Here is an 18,808-nt window from a genome sequence, read left to right as displayed (position 1 = left end):
TGAGACATGCTCTAACAAGAAACACTTATCTTTGAAGTCCTTTGGCACAAGACACCTAAAGCTGGGGATTTGATTGAGTCCTTTTACTGGATCAAGCCAGAGTCTCATCATTCACAAGAGAAGCCAATTTCATACTGGAATGTTTCTGTCTTGTAGCCTAGTTGCATGGAATTGAGAATGCAGTGACCTCTAGGTGAGTTATTACATAAGACAGGAGTTTCTGGAGCTTTCTGAGCACAGGTGACTAGTAAGTCATCTTGTAACCAACAATAGTGAACATCATGTTGTTATTTGAGATATATCAACATATCTTCCTTCTCTAGTTCTTTCAAAGCAGACCACTTGTGCTGTGAACTAAGTTCACATTTGCGTTTCTCCAATCTTTCTAAATTAACACAAAGATGTTCAAATTTCGAGCTCCACAGTTCTTTGTTTTTTGTTTGTTTGTTTGTTTGTTTTGGTTTTGACTTTTGAGCCACACCCGTTTGATGCTCAGGGGTTACTGCTGGCTACGCGCTCAGAAATTGCCCCAGGCTTGGGGCTACCATATGGGACGCCAGGGGATCCAACCGCAGTCCTCCTGCACTAGTGCTTGCGAGGCAGACACCTTACCTGTAGCGCCACCTTCCTGGCTGGATTTTTTAAATCCAGCAATTGCATTTCAAAGTTGCCAATGTCAATATTAAAGGGAGAAAAATTTAATTCCGTTACAGTGGCATCCAGAGGTTATTTAACAAAGGCCAATGTCGCTTTGCTGTTTCTGAAATCCTGAGACCTCTTGGGAAAAGCTTCCCTCATATTCCCTCATATTTAAAAGTGCTGTTTTATAATAGGTAATGTCAATATCAGAATTATATTCTTGGTGATGTTTCAACAGGCTTGGAAAGTGAATCAAAGTTTCTCTGTCAAAATCTTGAGCAAAAACAGATTCGTTTTCAAATGAAATAACTTCTTCTAACATAAAAAAAAAACTGTGTTTCCTTTCCCCTGTAGTTTATGATTAAGCTGATTTAGATGTGAAGTAACATCCACCATGAAATACAGTTTTTGAATCCACTGATCGTTTGTTAATTCTGGATGGTGAGCACCCTTCTCGAGAAAAAATGCTTTGATTTCTGATAAGGAAGCAAAACTGAGGATGACGCACTGTTATTGGGGGATCTGTGGATGACGCACTGTTATGGGGGGATCTGTGGATGACGCATATATGACATTTTATGTGTGTATCAATAGTATTATAAAATTAGTGGGCTCATCATGGATATTTTAAGCAGGGTTCACTCAAATAGTCCTCACTGGTACTGTTATATATTGACCTCAGAACCTGGCCACTAACTTATTTTGCTGGCTCCTAGATTAAAAAAGTGTGCGAAGCTCTGGCTTACAGGGCCTCAATACAAATATTGTCCCACAGGGGAGGGGATGGGATGGGGTCCAGGCTGGACAGTGACTCACCAGGCACCACAATGCAGCCACTGACCCACACATGGCTCTCTCCTCTGTTGCTCCTCAGTCTGTAGTGCTGCCTCAATGCTGTGGCACCAGACAGAAAGTCACGCCCCCCATACTACATGACCTGACTGGACCTGTGTGGCGCCACACAGAAAGTCACATCCCCCTATACCACATGAGCCAACTGGAGCTGTGTGGAGCCGGCAGAGCGGGCACTGACAGAGGCTAGGAGCAGAGTCCTGACTACTGGAGCAGCCGCCTGGCACACAGAAGAGCCAAATTAAAAGTGTAAAGAGCCACATGTGGCTCGCGAGCCACAGGTTGCCGATCACTGACTTAGGGTGAAGCCAGACAGTTCCTCTCAAGTGCTAGTCTTCCTAACCAGCACAAAGAAACCACAGAAGTTTTCTAAATAATCAGCCAGAAAGATAGTACAGGATTAAGGTACTTGCCTTACATTTTGTCAACTCCTATTCCATCTCCATAACAGCTGAGCACCTCCAGGAGTGACCCCTGAGCACAAAGCCAGGAGAAGACTCTGAACACCCCCAATTCAAAGCAAACAAAATCAACGCCATGGTTTCCCACATATATACACTTTGAAAAGACTGGTAGCTCTGATCAGGAGGAGCTTTGGAGTGAGGAACAGGGACCTGGAGAGAGACAATTTTTTGTAAAAGAGGGTAGCAATGTCTTTATGATTTGAGGTATTGCTACCCTTGAGACCTAGACTATGTGCCACAGTAGGGTCTTAGAACTGGACTCACAGGACAGATCATAGTAGGACATTCTTATCACAGGCAATGTTTCTTTTCAATACTTACCAAAGGGCTGTGATAAATGATCAGTTATATCTGAGAAGTTCTTTCACCTCCTCAAGCTTGAAGAAAAAATAAATGAGGGAGAAAACATCCTTGCCAAAGGGAAGGATGCAATTAAGTGACCCATATCTCTTTAACTTACTCAGAAGAGAAAAAGAACAAGTAAATAGATTCCATCCCATTTCTTTTTCCTCCTTCCATGATAAGAGAAAATTTGAAAGTGGATTTAGGCAGGAAACTAGAAAATTTGAAAAAATACCATTTTTAACAGCTGGAGATAAGAGTGTGGGTCAAGCCTGATAGTGGAAATTTTCCAGAAAATCCTATTAGAGAATGCCTCTATTTGATGGAAATTCAAAGAAGGTAGGATCTTTCTGTGAGAAACTGGGAAGTAGTTTAGGGCAAGAATACATTTTTAGTGTTGTGTTTGTGTCAGAGCTTGGATTTCTGAAGCTCCTACTCTGGTGGAAGGAATCAGCCTTAAAACAGCCATTTATGACTGTATATTACAAATGGGACTTATCATTAAATAATGATTTCTAAGTGGTCTTTAAAAATCAATGGGATTCAGTAGGATAGTCCCAGACATTTAGAACTCTAGGTGTGAGAGTGTGTGTGTGTGTGTGTGTGTGTGTGTGAGAGAGAGAGAGAGAGAGAGAGAGAGAGAGAGAGAGAGAGAGAGAGAGAAGAGAGAGAGAGAGAGGGCAACCAAGAGTTCAAATCCTTGATATCAATGGTCATAAAAATAATAAAATATATAGGGGCCAGAGTGATAGCATAGTGGTAGGACGTTTGCCTTGCATGCAGTCGGCCTGGGACTGACCCAGGTTTGAGTCCTGGTATCCCATATGGTTCCCTGAAGCCTGTTATGGGCAATTTCTGAACTCAGAGCCGGAGTAACCTCTGAGCACTGCCAGGTGTGGCCTAAGCCCTCCCCCGCCCCCCAATTAGCGTGATTGACACAATTGCTGTCTTCCTATGGCCCTTCCTCATCACCAACTCTCTATAATTCCCTTTGGGTACACCAATCTAATCAAACTTCAGGTACACTGGTTCTGGGCCTTTTGGAGCGAATGTGGACACCATCTTCTCATATTCTTCCTTCTGAAAAGCCTGACAGCCCTCAAATGCTGTCACCATGTCCAAACTGGGCCAGCTCTGAGCCTGCCAGGACTGATTTCTGAGCGCAGAGCCAGAGTAACTCCTGAGTGCCACCAGGTGTGGCCCAAAAACAAAACAATAACAAACCTGAAAAACCAAAACAACAACAACAAAACCCTGGGTCAGCTCCATAGGCTCACTCTTTTCTCAAACAATATGTAAACCAAACTGAAAGATCATGAGAACAGCAGCCCTCTCAGCAGAAAGCTGGCCATCTCAGGAGAGGACAGGTGTGTCAAATCTAAGCCTGCTGCCTCCATAACCCAGAATCACTGTTTTCCCAATTATTCTGCCTCATTACTGATGCTCTACGATTCCCTTGGGGAATACCAGTCTGACGATACTTCAGGTATGCCAGTTTTGGAGCTGATATCACCAAGGCTTCTTGGAGTGAGTGTAGGCACCCTGCTTCCATACCTTCCTTCTTCCAGGAGCCCTGCCAGCTGAGTACACACCTCTAAAAATCATAGTATCAGTAATAGTGTTACAACTCTCTAGACATCTTCTTTTTTATAATGCTGTCAACCTTATAAGAACACACCAGTTTAATAAAATGAACAGCTAATAAGAGTTTACTAAGCCTCCTGCCATTAATGACTTCATAGAAGAGACAATAATTTTCCCAAATGTGCTTGTTACTGAGCTTTTTCTTTTTTTTTCTTTCATTTTTTTTACTTTCTTCCCTATCCCCCATTTTTTTGGGTTTTGGGCCACACCCGGTTGCACTCTGGGGTTACTCCTGGCTGTGCACTCAGAAATCGCTCCTGGTAGGCTCAGGGACCATATGGAATGCTGGGGATCAAACCCAGGTCTGTTCCAGGTCAGCCACATGCAAAGCAAACATCCTACTGCTGTGCTGTGCTGTGCTCTAGCCCCATTTTAGCCCCATTTAGCTCTAGCCCCATTTTTTTGGAGGGGGGGGCGGGGGACTCTGAAATTCTTGTATCTGACAGCAGTTTCTTTTGGATAGACCACAGAGCCTCCACCCAGGACAATGAAAATACCAAGACACACTTGACTCTTTGCACTCAAGGAATGATAGCCCCAAAGTCAGTTACTGGAACTCAAGATTTTTTGTCTTACTCCCTAAGGTCCAAGTGAATGGTATTGAACTCTACCACCTGCTTCCTGACTGGATTCTAGAGCCCATGGATGGGTGGGAGTAACAGCTCTATCTGGAACCCAGCCCACCTAAGGGCATAATGGCTGTTGAGCTACCTTGTGAGTCTCAAATCTTATTAGTTTCTCTTGCAGTCAACTCCAAATTTTTGGGAGGCACACCTGGTGGATCTCAGGGGCTAATCCTCATCCACTTCAGGGGTCAATCCCATGTGGCTTTTGGGGGACCATGTGGTGTTGGGGATTGACCTAGTCCTCCTGCATGCACACTAGCTTGTTGAGCTATTCAATGGCCCATTGACTCTTTTTTAGAGGGGAAAAGAACCTCACCCAGAGGTGTTCAAGAGTTACTCCTGGATCTGCACTTAGGGATCACTCATAGAAGGACTTGGGGGGTAATATGGGATACCAGATACAGCCTGGGCCAACCATATGCAAGGCAAATGCCCTACCTTAAGTACTATCTATCACTTTGGCCCCTGGTCCACTTGTTCTAAACAGAACCCTACTAGCAGAGAATTCAAGAAAGGACCTCGTAGATAAGCTTAGTGGGCATGGCACCAAACTACCCTATCACATAGCACAGTAGATGCTCACACTCCCTGGACATAGTACCCCAATAGTCTGATGGGGGGTTAGCTCTCTTATCCCCCAATCCCCCAAAAGGTTTTAGATTTCTTTTTTCTTTTGGCTTTTGGGTCACACCGGCAGTGCTCAGGGGTTACTTCTAGAGGGGTCGGAGAAATAGCATGGAGGCAGGGTGTTTGCCTTGCATGTAAAAGGACAGTGGTTAGAATCCCGGCATCCCATATGGTCCCTTGAGCCTGCCAGGAGCTATTTCTGAGCCTAGAGCCAGGTGTAACTCCTGAGTGCTACCGGGTGCGACCCAAAAACCAAAAAATATTAATAATTAATTATTTAATATTTAATATTTTAATAAATATTAAATGATTTAATAATTAATAATTTATTGATCATTTATTAAATTAATTGTTATTAATTATTTATTATCATGGAAATAAAGTGCAGACAATAACAATGGAACCTGCTTTGATAAGGTCTATTATTTATTGTGCTGAATTATCTAAGCTAATATTCTTTTGTGTGTGTAGAGGGAGGCTATACCCAGAGGTGCTCATACTATATTCTGGCTTTGGGCTCTGGGCTTATTTATAGTAGTGTTCAGGGCACAGTGAGGTAGCAGAGACTGAATTAGGATCACCACATGCAATGCAAGCACCTTAGTCCCTGTATTTTCTCCCTAATTCCTAGGCTAATGCTCTTTCTATACAAATTAGAAAAACAATTTAGGGACTCAAAGATGGTACAGTTTCTACCCAATAACTAAAATCCATAATATAAAGTGAGATCACACATTCTTGCAATTTTTTATTCAAAGTTTATCAATACAAAATAAGAATGAGGTCAAACTTTATGTACTAATTTAGAAGCACAAATATATTAAGCAGAAGAAAAAGATGCATTACAGTGTGTGATTTGCTACTATTTTTCTTGCAGTGGTCCTCAAACTATGGCCCGCAGGCCACATATTGTATTTGTATCTGTTTTGTTTCTTCATTGCAAAATAAGATATATGCAGTGTGCATAAGAATTCGTTCATAAGTTTTGTTTTTACTATAGTCAGACCCTCCAACGGTCTGAGGGACAGTGAACTGGCCCCCTGTTTAAAAAGTTTGAGGACCTCTGGAATAAAGGAAAGAAAATGTATAATTCATCTGTTCTTATATTAGATAGTAACTGTAGATGTACCCGTATATCAGTGCTTACATATCCCAGTGTTACTTCTGTGACATAGATGACACTAAGTGATGGTTTATAAAACAGAAATTGGAGGTAAACTTTTTCTCAACTTAATATTTAATGTCTTTTAGTTTCTGAACCATTGTAATTATTACCTATTACAAATAAATTAAGAGGGAGCAATAAATAATAAAAAATAAAGTTCATTATCATCCAGATGAGTGCTTAATGCCCATGTGGTATTTGTGATTTACAATGCCTTTTTTTTTAATCAATATTATGGCTTTATTAGAAAAACAGCATGTTTAGTTAATTAAAAAAAAAATCTTTGCTTAAGAGCTCTTGACAAGAGCCCGGAGAGATAGCACAGCGGTGTTTGCCTAGCAAGCAGCCGATCCAGGACCAAAGGTGGTTGGTTCGAATCCCGGTGTCCCATATGGTCCCCTGTGCCTGCCAGGAGCTATTTCTGAGCAGACAGCCAGGAGTAACCCCTGAGCACTGCCAGGTGTGGCCCAAAAACAAAAACAAAAAACAAAATAACAAGAGCTCTTGACAAGAGACCCTAGGTTCCCAGATCAAAGACACATAGTAGTCCAAGTGGTTGACACCAAGAGTTCCAGGATGAGCCTGGCACCGTGCAGGGCTTTTTTTGCTTCAGTATTGGGTACACTGCCAGATACTTTTTTTTTTTTTTTTTTGGTTTTTGGGTCACACCCGGCGGTGCTCAGGAGTTACTCCTGGCTCTATGCTCAAAAATCACTCCTGGCAGGCTCAGGGCACCATATGGGATGCCGGGATTCGAACAACTGGTCTTCTGCATGCAAGGCAAATGCCTTACCTCCATGCTATCTCTTCGGCCTCGCCGGATACTTTTAAAAATTCCATGAATTCCTCTCACTCTCAATCTCCAAACTTCAAATAGAGATTTCAGAAACAAAACAAAATAAGCATAATTTGTTTTTCTTTTGGTTTTTGGGTCACAACTGGCAGTACTCAAGCACTTATTCTTGGCTTTGTGCTCAGAAATTACTCCTGGCAGGTTTAGAGGACCATATGGGATGCTGGGTATTGAACCCAGGTTGGCTGCATGCAAGGCAAATACCTACCTGTTGTGCTGTTGCTCTAGCCCCTAAACCTGGTTTCTTTACATTTAAAAACTAAAGACCTCACTGGCAGCCTCATCTAACAGTCAAGGCTGAGCTTGGCAGCAAAGAGTGAGGTGATGAGCTCATCTCCAAGTTTCAGAGCTAGGTCACATGCTGTCTCGCCTCTCAAGTTCTTCTTCTGGATGCTGGCATTGTATCTGTGAAGGACAAGTAGGTGAATTTAAGGAATATTTTTTAAAAATAATTTTTATTGTGATCAAAGTCTTTCACAGTAATATTGAAGATACATAGTGACAAAGAATTAGGGCCATTACCACCACCAGTGTTCTCCCTCCATCCCTGTTCCCAGCATGCATCCCATACCTCCCCCCTCTGCCCTTTGGGTGCTAATGTAATAGGTATCCCTTTGTGTATACCTTGCTGTAGATTAGGTATCGATTCTGGTGTTGTTGACTTTGGATTTGTGCTTAAGACTGATCATTTTTTATTTCCACTCAATGTTCATATGACTGGTTGTTCCTTTTTTCTTTTGTTTGTTTTTGTTTTGGGGTCACACCCAAAAACAGTCAGGGGTTACTGCCTCTGTGCTCAGAAATTGCTCCTGGCAGACTTAGGGGACAATCTGGGATGCCAGGATTTGGGATTCCAACCACCATCCATCCTCCATCGGCTGCATACTAAGCAAATGCCCTATAGCTATGCTATCTCTCTGGCCCCTTTATTTAAGGAATATTAAGGCACTTGAATCTGGAGGTCTGGCTTTTCACTGTCAAAAAACCTCTTTGGGAACTTCCTGACCAGAAGTCAAGAGCATGTTATACCCAGAATGTTATACTCAGTCTTTTTGAGGTCTCCGTGATTCCAAAAGTTTAACAGCCAAACCGGCCTATTGGTTTCCATTGCTTCAAAGTCTCTCAATAGAGAATGGTTAATGAGGTCAATGTTTCCATTGTTCTTTTAAAACCTATTAACCCTGGAAGCCAGGGTGGGGGTTGTAGTAGAGAGGATGCTGCTGCTATTCTCAGAGTTAATAAGTTTTTAGGAACTGGGTCTCTTAAAAAATCATAAAGGTCAGTAGAGGAGTATTGGGGTCCTCAGAAGTCCCCTCCCTCTTTCCCAGCTCAGGCAGGGAACATACCGAAGTAAAGTGGCAATAGACTCTCTTCCTGCCAGGCCAAGCAGAGTTGCTTCATGAAGGGCTGTATTTTGAAGCCTGTGGGAAAAAATAGTATCCTAAATATTTAGCACCATGGTGTCAGGGCCTTGTTGTTACTTGGGATTGCCATTTCAGGTCAGGATACCCTGTGAAGTGTGAGGCTGCTGTGCATATTCACTGTGAGCATAGAAAGACATCCTAACTCTACACACTTAACCACACAACAATAGGCAAGAAACACCTCTAGGTTGAAAAAGTCACAATGGGGGATCAACACAGAGTCCCATCACAATGAGCAAAGATGCTAGCCTGAAGACTCAATCAGGAATAACCAGTTATATGAACTCTCTAAGAAGAACTTCAGAGAGGAAATGTTAAGGATATTTAAGGAGAAACAATAGAATGAACAGCGATAAAAACACAAGGGGAGGGGCCAGGAAGGTGGCGCTAGAGGTAAGGTGTCTGCCTTGCAAGCGCTAGCGTAGGACGGACTGCTGTTCGATCCCCCGGCGTCCCATATGGTCCCCCCAAGCCAGGAGCGACTTCTGAGCACATAGCCAGGAGTAGCCCCTGAGCATCAAATGGGTGTGGCCCAAAAACAAAAACAAACAAACAAACAAAAAAACACAGGGGGATAAGAGAGCAAAAAATGAGAAAAATACAAATAGAAATTACAGAGCTGAAAAACAGTAAGTAAAATGAAAACTCACTGGAAAGCCTTACCAGCAGAGTAACAGTTGCTAATAATAGAATCAGTGAACTCTGGATATTATCATACTAGAAATGAGGTTTCAAAGGACCATCCCATGGTACCAAACTTATCACAGAGTGGTGAGTTCAGTGAGAGAAATAACTACACCAATAACTATCATGATAATGGTAGTGAGTGAAAGAAATAGAAAGGCAGGAGGTGTGGGAAGAGGAAAATGAGGGGCATTGATGGTTGGGATGGTTGCACTGGTGAAGGGGGGTTATACATTTTTATGACTGAAACCCAACTACAAACATATTTGTAATCATAGTGCTTAAATAAATATATTAATAAAAAATATGAGGCTGGCAGGGGCCGGAGAGATAGCATTGAGGTGGGGCATTTGCCTTGCATGCAGAAGGATGGTGGTTTGAATTCTGGCATCCCAGATGGTCTCCCGTGCCTGCCACAGGCAGTTTCTGAGCACAGAGACAAGAGTAACCCCTGAGTGCTGCCAGGTGTGACCCAAAAAAACAAACAAAAAAATATGGGGCCAGAGAGATAGCACAGTGGTGGGGCATTTGCCTCGCATGTGGCCAACCTGGGATGGACCCAGTTCAATTCCTGGCATCCCATACTGTCCCCCGAGCTTGCCATGAGTGATTTCTGAGCACAGAGCCAGGAGTAACCCTTGAGCATCTCTGGGTGTGGCCCCAAAACCAATCAATCAATAAACTTCAAAAATATCAACTTTAAAAATAAAATAAAAATATAACACCTGCAATATATTTTAAGTAATAGTTTATAATTAAAATACTAATACTCTATAGGTAAGAAGGATAAACAATAAATTTTTTTTTTTTGGTTTTTGGATCACACCTGGCAGTGCTCAGGGGCTACTCCTGGCTCTATGCTCAAAAATCGCCCCAGCAGGCTTGGGGGACCATATGGGATGCCAGAATTTGAACCACTGTCCTTCATCATGCAAAGCAAACACCTTACCGCTGCGCTATCTCTCTGGCCCCAATAAAATTTTTTTAATTAAAAAAAAAAAACAGAATCAGTTGAGCTCTACAGAAAACCTCCAGAAAAAAATCCTCAAAATAAATGAACAGCTAACAAGAGAACTTTGTGATGAATTCAAGAGGAACAACCTAAGAATCAACAGGGTCCTTGAGTGTCAGGAAGGCAACCCTGATGAAGAAGAAACAGTCAAAGATATCATTGCTGAGAAGTTCCCAGGGCTAGATGCACTGATCTAGGAGGTCCTAAGTATTCAAGCTAAAAGAAATCCAAACAGAATTAACTCAAGAAACATCCCAATTGAAATGACCAGAATGAAAACCATAGAATACTGGAATTCTTATTCACTGCTGGTGGGAATGCCGTCTAGTCCAACCTTTATAGAAAGCTATATGGAGATTCCTCCAAAACCTAGAAATTGAGCTCCCATACAATCCAGCTATACCACTTCTAGAGATATACCCTAGAAATACAAAAATACAATATAAAAATCTCTTCCTCATACCTATATTCATTGTCATGCAATTTACAATAGCCAGACTCTGGAAACAACCAAGATGTCCTTCAACAGATGAATGGCTAAAGAAACTGTGGTACATATACACAATGGAATATTATGCAGCCATCAGGAGAGATGAAGTCATGAAATTTTCCTATACCTGAATGTACATGGAATCTATTATGCTGAATGAAATAAGTCAGAGGGAGAGAGATAGATGCAGAATAGTCTTACTCATCTATAGGTTTTAAGAAAAATGAAAGACATTTTTGCAAAAATCCTCAGAGACAAAGAGAGGAGAGCTGGAACTTCCAGCTCACTTCATGAAGCTCACCATGAAGCTCTTTACATGACTGAAACCCAACTGTAATCATATTTGTAATCAAGGTGTTCAACGATATTAATTAAAAAATAAAAAATAGAATACTGAAAGCAGCAAGATCAAAGAAGAAATTATATACAAAGTACCATCCTTAAGATTTACAGCAGCTGGGGACGGACAGATAGCATGGAGGTAAGGCATTTGCCTTGCATGCAGAAGGTTGGTGGTTCAAATCCCAGCATCCCATATAGTCCCCTGAGCCTGCCAGAAGTGATTTCTGAGCAGAGAGCCAGGAGTAACCCCTGAGCGCTGCTGGGTATGACCCAAAAAACAAAAAACAAACAAACAAAAAAAAGATTTACAGCAGCTTTATCAAATAAAACTCTCCAGGCCCAAAGACAATGGTGGGATGTAGTGAAAAATATAAACAAACAAACAAACACCTCACTAAGAAGCATTTTTACTCAGACACATTCAGATTTGAAGGAACAATACGTAATTTCACTGATTAATAACTCAGGAATTTTATAGACTTACAACCATCTTCACATGAAGAACTAAAGGAGGTACTTTAAGACAAATCTCACCAACATATCAACTGCTGCAGAAGGATGGCATAAAACTTCATGGCAATAATCTCTGCCAATGGCAATGTAAATACACCAATTAAGAGACACAGAGTGGCAGGATGGATTAAAAAAATGAATCTAATATTCTGCCACCAACAAGAAACACATTTGAATAGTCAGAGTAAACAAAGACTCAATGTCAAAGGTTGGAAACAATTCTTCAAGAAAACAACTCCCAGGCCAGAGCCATAGAACAGCAGTAGGGCATTTGCCTTGCACACGGCCAAAAAAGGTTAGACCCCGGTTCGATTCCTGGCATCCCATATGGTGCCCCAAGCCTGCCAGGCATAATTTCTGAGCACAGAACCAGGAGTAACCCCTGAGCACCACCGGGTAAGACCCATTTATTTAAAAAAAAAAGAAAAAGAAAACACCTTTGAAAAGAAAGGAGTGGCCATACTAGTATCAAACAACATAGAATTCAGATTGAAAAGGGTTATAAGAAACAATGGGGATCATTTTTTTTTTTCTTTTTGGTTTTTGGGCCATACCCAGTGACGCTCAGGGTTTACTCCTGGCTATGCGCTCAGAAATCACTCCTGGCTTAGGGGACTATATGGGATGCCAGGGATCAAACCGAGGCCCATCCTGGATCATCCACATGCAAAGCAAATGTCCTACCGCTGTGCTATCGCTCCGGCGATCAGTTCTTAATGATCAAGGTATATCAGGAAGAATTCACACTCCTAAACATATATGCTCCTAATAAGGGACCAGAAAAATACTTAAAACAATTACCAATATGTTGGAGACAGTATTCTGTCAGAGGATCAATTTTTCTGTCTTCTGTCTTTTATGCAGCCTTTCACATGAGGCTGCCCATCTGCTGATTTTGCTGTAAAGCTTTTGAACTAACAGGAAAGGTATTTCACAGCTGAAGGAGATTTTTTCTTTGAAGCCAAAGGGAATGGTAAACACACCCAATGCTAATTCCAGATCTAGACTACACCCCTTAGCCTCTTTCCGGAGTTAACAGTTACCTTCAAGACCTGCTCCTTCACAGGCTGATGTTAGCCCAGATAAGCGGCTGCAGGTCCCATTTTGGAGACATAAGGTCTCCATCCTCTTTTGAATATTTTACTGCCTTTGTTCTACAACCTTCCCGCCAAAAAGTATGATTGACATGTCCTTTTTCCTGCCCATTTCTCCTCCTCTATATATAGAGATGCTGAGCCAATAAATTTTGCCTCTGACCGGAACTTCGCCTGGGGTCTTCTTTACTAACCTCTCTCAGATTTTTACAGGTGTGGTTGTTCTTTTAACTCAGCAAAATAAGAGTGCGGAAGTCCAAGAGCCTCCCAGCCGTTTCCCCGCTGGCCGGGCCCCTCCGGGGGACTCTAGGACACCGCACCAATAAACTTGAAGGAGGACATTGGTAGCAACAAAACAGTAGTTGGAGACTTCAACACCACTCTGTTATCACCTGATAGAACACTAAACTAAAGCTCTGTAAGGAAATACTTGTATTGAAGGAAGAAATGGAAGAGAGATGTAGTATATATGTGGTTTTCATCCTCAAAAATCTGAATACACATTCTTTCCAATGGACATGGGATATTCTCCAAGACTGACCACATATTGAGACACAAAACATGCCTCCACAAAGTTAAGATGATAAAAATAATACTAGCTAGCATTTCAGACTATGAGGCACTGAAAACAGAAGTTAATAACAAACAGAAACAGAGAAATATTTAAACAGTTGGAAATTACATAGCTCATTACTGAACAACTACCAGCAACTTTTTTTTGGGGGGGAGGGACCACATCTAGTGGTGGTTACTCCTGACTCTGTGCTCAGAAATCACTCCTAGAAAGCTTGGGGGACCATATGGAATGCTGGGGATTGAACCTGGTCATCCATGTGCAAAGCAAACACCTTATCCACTATGATATCACTCTGGCCCCCAACATTTTTCACTTCTAGCTTCTCTTGTTTTGTGGCATAAATTCTTAAAGTAATCTCTGATGATCCCTTGAATTTCTGTGGTATCTATTTTTAAATTACGCTTTTATTTCTGATTTGGTTTACTCTAGGCAGGCTCGGAGAGACCATATGAGATGCCAGGGATCGAACCTGGGTCTGTCCTAGGTTGCTGCATGCAAAGGAAATGCCCTACCGCTGTGCTATCACTCCAGCCCCATTTTCTGATTTGGTTTAATAGGGTTCTCTCTCTTTTTCACACTCTCACAGTCTTGCTAATGGTTTATCAATCTAGTTTATTATCCTGTTTATTTTTGTAAAGAACCAGCTCTTGGGCTGGAGCGATAGCACAGTGGCAGCAAGTAGGTCATTTGCCTTGCATGTGGTTGAATGGGATGGACCTAGATTCAATCCCTGGCATCCCATATGATCCCCTGAGCCTGCCAGGAGTGATTTCTGAGTACAGAGCCAGGAGTAGCCCCCGCCCCCCAAAAAAGGAAAAATAAAAGAACTAGTTCTTGGTTTATTTGGTTATTTACTTGGCCACACCTAGCAGTGCTCAGGTGTTATTCCTGGCTCTGCATTTAAGGGTCTTTCCTGGCTATATGCTTGGAAAATGATATGGGATGTTAGAGATCAAGCCCACATCGACTGCATGCAAGGCAAATAAATGTCATACCTGCTGTGCTTTTGCTCTGGCCCCACAAGCTCTTGGTTTCATTAATCTTTTGGATTGTTATTTTGGATTCCAGTTCATTAATTTCTTCTCTAAATCTTATTATTTCCTTCTTGCATGCTTTGGGCTTCTTTTGTCAGTAAATTTCCAGTTTTTAAATTTGTGTAGTCATTTTTTTTTATGTGAGCCTTGTCTCCCTTCCTGCTGAGAGCTTGCTGAGCCAAAATTTCTTCTTAACACCACCTCTGGTATGCCCTACAAGTTCTGGTAGGTTGTATCCTTATTCTTGTTTGTTTCTAGGAGGTCTTTTTAATTTCCTATTTTATTTTTTTTCTGTCCCACTGGTTGTTCAACAGTTGAGTCTTTAATTAAAACCCAAACAATTATTTGGTTTTGGGGGACTCAGCTTTACAAAAAAAAGTTAAACTAGATATTAAGAGATTCAAATCAAACTAGCTATGTATGTACATGAATTTTGCTATAGTGGTGCCCCATAGGTTATGAGTTAGCTGTGAGAAGGTACCGGGACTTTCCTTTTTATATTGCACTTACGGTCCCCACTGCTGGTCAATGTCTGCTCCTCTCTCCAGGAGAATGGGAATGGCTTCATGGTGTTTATTCACAACAGCCACAGTTATAACAGGTCGATCTTCATTATCACTGCAGTTGGGATCTGCTCCCTGCAGCATGTGAAAAAGAACAAACTTGCCACATGCCCTGCACCTTCCACTTAAGAACCTTCAATTGTTATCCTATTAAGTATAACAAGCATGCTTGAAGAAACTAAACAGTTTTTAGTGAAAAGAGAAGAGAACTGGGTAACCTTTAGGTATAACCAACAAGGGAGAGAATGTTGCCAAGTGAATCAAATAAAACTTCTATCTCACATCAGAATTGTTTCTGTGAAAAGGAAGCGTGCCGGGGTCCTTGGGAGAGGGAGATGGGTTCACTGCTGATGGGGATGGTGTTAGAATTATGTGCATGAGAGACCATTAATATTAGTATTGTAAATCATGGAATCTCAATCAATAAAAATATTTAAAAAAAAAAGAAACAAAGCAGACACAGAGCCACCCATTGGAGATTCTGTCTGAGTATACAAATAATACATACATTATTTGTACTGATGTGTTTTTCTGCCTATTTTCTTTGCTATTCAACCTACCAATGGTTAATTATTAACAATGGTAAAACTTCTGAATTGAGGGGCTGAAGAGATAGCACAGCAGTAGGGTGTTTGTCTTGTATGTGTCCGACCTGGTATAGCCCCAGTTCAATTCCCGCATTCCATATGGTCCCCCAAGCCTGTCAGGAGTGATTTCTGAGTGCAGAGCCAGGAGTAACTCCTGAATGCTGCCAGGTGTGACTCAAAAACAAACAAACAAAAAAAATTCTAACTTGAAAATTTAATCCATTTCAACATGGTTTTTAACTAAATGGCACTGTGATCACAATAAAGAACAAATATTCTACCTTAAGGGTGTATGTTGAGCAGAAAACCCTGGGACACTTGTTCTATTTGCCACACTTACTTCATCCAGCAGGCGTTCAATCACAGAGACTCTTCCTTCTCCTAGTGGTCCGACTTCCTTCAACAGGAGTCTGTTTTCAGGCTGTAGGATTATAGATAGTAATTTTTGGTCTGTTTGTTTTTGGAACCTGGTGATACTCAGGGGTTACTCCTGGCTCTGTGCTCAGGAATAATTCTTAGCAGTTCTTGGGGGGACCTTAAGGGGTTTCAGAGATAAACAAGGGTTGATCACATGCAAGGCAAGCACCTTCTCCACAGTCCTATTTCTCTGGCACCAGATTTTTCATTGCCACAAACATTCTGCTTTTTAGTCCCACCTGCCCAAGCTCAACTCTCAGGGCAAATGATTTCTCTCCAATGTGAAGTAAGAGAGGGAGAGAGAGAGAGAGAGAGAGAGAGAGAGAGAGAGAGAGAGAGAGAGAGAGAGAGAGAGAGAGAGAGAGAGAGAGAGAGTGTGTTACCTTCAATAGCTAGCATCAGAAACACATAAACAGATAGACACTTATGTTTTTTTCTGGTTGTCATAATAAGATCACTGAGGTCAGGGTTGTAATGAGAAATCTCACCGATAACCTAGGCAACAATCCAAAACAAAATAAAAGCCCAGAAACCCCACACTAGTTTTATTAGGTAATTTATAAATCATAAAATTTTTTTTGAATTTTTGGGTCACACCCGGTGGCACTCAGGGGATACTCCTGGATCTGTGCTAAGAAATAACCTCTGGCAGGCACAGGAACCATATGGGATGCCAGGTTTCAAACCACCGTCTGTCCTGTCTTGGTTGCATGTACGGCAAACATCCTACCGCTGTACTATCACTCCAGCTCCAAATACTGAAATTTTATTTGTTTGTTTGTTTGTTTATGGCTTGGGGCCACATTGGGCTCTGCACTCAGAATCACTCCTGGCAGGGCTCAGGAGATCATATGGGATGCCAAAGATCAAGCCTAGGTCAGCTTTATGTTAAGTTAAATGCTCTACCTGCTGTTCTATTTCTCTGGCCCCAAATCCTTAAGTTTACTTTGCATATTTTATAAAGTATTTAAAGTTAGCTTACATATAATTGTTGATAAAACATGTTTATTTGAGAAGAAAACTAGTAAACAACCTCATTCTTGGAAAAAGTAGCCATCTCTCATCAGAAATAGAAAGAGATCACTGTTTTTAATAGTTTCAAAATATGATAAAATTCATTTTTAGTCTAGCTGCTCCTCATTTAATTTCAAATGCTGTAGATTGATTTTAACACAAAAATAGTAATAAGAAAACTCCAAACTGAAATAACAGGACTAAAAAAGTTGGTAGATGAAATGAAAACCTCAATGGAAAGCCTCTCTAACAGAGTAACAACAGTTAAGGACATAATCAGTGAGCTGAAAAATGAGGTGCAGAACAACTCCATACAGCAGAAGAGATTGGAAAAGAAACTTAAAGCAAATGATGAGACACTGGGAAAAATACTCAAGGAATGTGAACAGATGAAAATAGAAGTCGTTGATAAGTTCAACAGAAACAACAAAAGAATCATTGGAGTTCTAAAGACCCAGGAAGAAAATACCCAGGAAAACTCAACAGTCAAGGACATCATTGCAGAGAAACTCCCAGAGCTAAAGACGGCATGCAACCAAATCCTGCATGCTGGATTTGTACAACTAAAAGAGATACCAAGAAAAAGCACCCCAAGATACATCCTAGTCATAATGATAAATCCCACAGATAGGGATAGAATACTGAAAGCAGAAATATCAAACAGGGAAATTACATTCAAAGGAACATTCTTAAGATATACAGCAGAAAAAAAAAAAGATATACAGCAGACCTGTCACAAGAAACCCTCAAGGCCAGAAGACAGTGGTGGGATATAGTGACAAAACTCAACAAAATGAATACTTAGCCTAGAATTCTGCACCTAGCTAGACTCACTTTCAGGTTTGAAGGAAATATATATAGCTTCATGGGTAAACATCATCTCAGAAACTTTACAGACTCAAAACAAGCCTTAAAAGAAAAACTGAAAGGTTCACTTTAAGACAGACCAACAGACATACCAAACTTCTATGCAAAGATGATACTAAATCCCATGACAATTATCTCTCTCAATGTCAATGGACAAAATGCACCAGTTAAGAAACACAGAGTGGCAAAATGGATCAAAAAGTTGAATCCAACATTTTGTTGTCTACAAGAAATACAACTGAATAGTCAGAACAAGCATAGACTAAAAGTAAAAGGCTGAAGGAAAATCATCCAAGCAAACAATTTCCTTAAAAAAGCTGGAATGGGGGCCGGAGAGATGGCATGGAGGTAAAGCATTTGCTTTGCCTGCGGAAGGACGGTGGTTTGAATCCCAGCATCCCATATGGTCCCCTGGGCCTGCCAGGAGTGATTTCTGAGCGTAGAGCCAGGAATAACCCCTGAGCACTGCCGGTGTGACCCAAAATCCAAAAAAAAAAAAAAAAAGCTGGAATGACCATATTAATATCAGATAACACAAACTTTAGACTCAGAAAAGTTATGAGACAAAGATGGATATTTTGTACTAATCAAAGAATATGTACAAGAGAGATAAATCACACTCCCAAATATATATATATATATATATATATATATATATATATATATATATATACACCAATGAGGTACCAGAAAAATATTTAATACAATTGTTGACAAATCTGAAAGAAGATATCAACAGCAACACAATAATAGTGGGAGACCTCAACACTGCCCTGTCACCCCTGGATAGGTCAACCAGGTTGAAATCCAACAAGAATATAAAAGCTCTGAAAAGAGAAATGGAACAAAGTGGACTAGTATATGTATATGTATATGTATGTATATATATTAGTATATATATGGACTAGTATATATGTATATAGACTAATATATACATATATATATAGGCCACTCCATTCCCAGAAAAATGGATATACA

General features: G+C 41.0%; 2 protein-coding genes across 3 annotated transcripts in view; both read right to left on the bottom strand.

Annotated features, from left to right (window-relative positions):
- Window positions 1-18,808, bottom strand: part of SNX5 (sorting nexin 5) — a 1,173,556-nt gene that overhangs the window by 325,127 nt on the left and 829,621 nt on the right. The gene's annotated exons all lie outside the window — the stretch shown is intronic.
- The window catches only part of DZANK1 (double zinc ribbon and ankyrin repeat domains 1), a 79,917-nt gene continuing 68,357 nt past the window's right edge, over window positions 7,249-18,808 (bottom strand). Inside the window, exons 17-20 of the mRNA XM_049774379.1 lie at window positions 15,873-15,953; window positions 14,893-15,020; window positions 8,559-8,633; window positions 7,249-7,617 (exon numbers count right to left, since the gene is read on the bottom strand). Of these exons, the coding sequence (XP_049630336.1) occupies window positions 7,497-7,617; window positions 8,559-8,633; window positions 14,893-15,020; window positions 15,873-15,953 (405 nt within the window). The 3' untranslated portion in view covers window positions 7,249-7,496. The remainder of the gene's footprint in view (window positions 7,618-8,558; window positions 8,634-14,892; window positions 15,021-15,872; window positions 15,954-18,808) is intronic.

Source organism: Suncus etruscus, chromosome 6 (assembly GCF_024139225.1).
Source record: "Suncus etruscus isolate mSunEtr1 chromosome 6, mSunEtr1.pri.cur, whole genome shotgun sequence".
In the NCBI taxonomy this organism is placed as follows: domain Eukaryota; kingdom Metazoa; phylum Chordata; class Mammalia; order Eulipotyphla; family Soricidae; genus Suncus; species Suncus etruscus.
The sequence above is the reverse complement of the archived record's forward strand: the minus strand, read 5'-3'. Positions and strand labels throughout refer to the sequence as shown.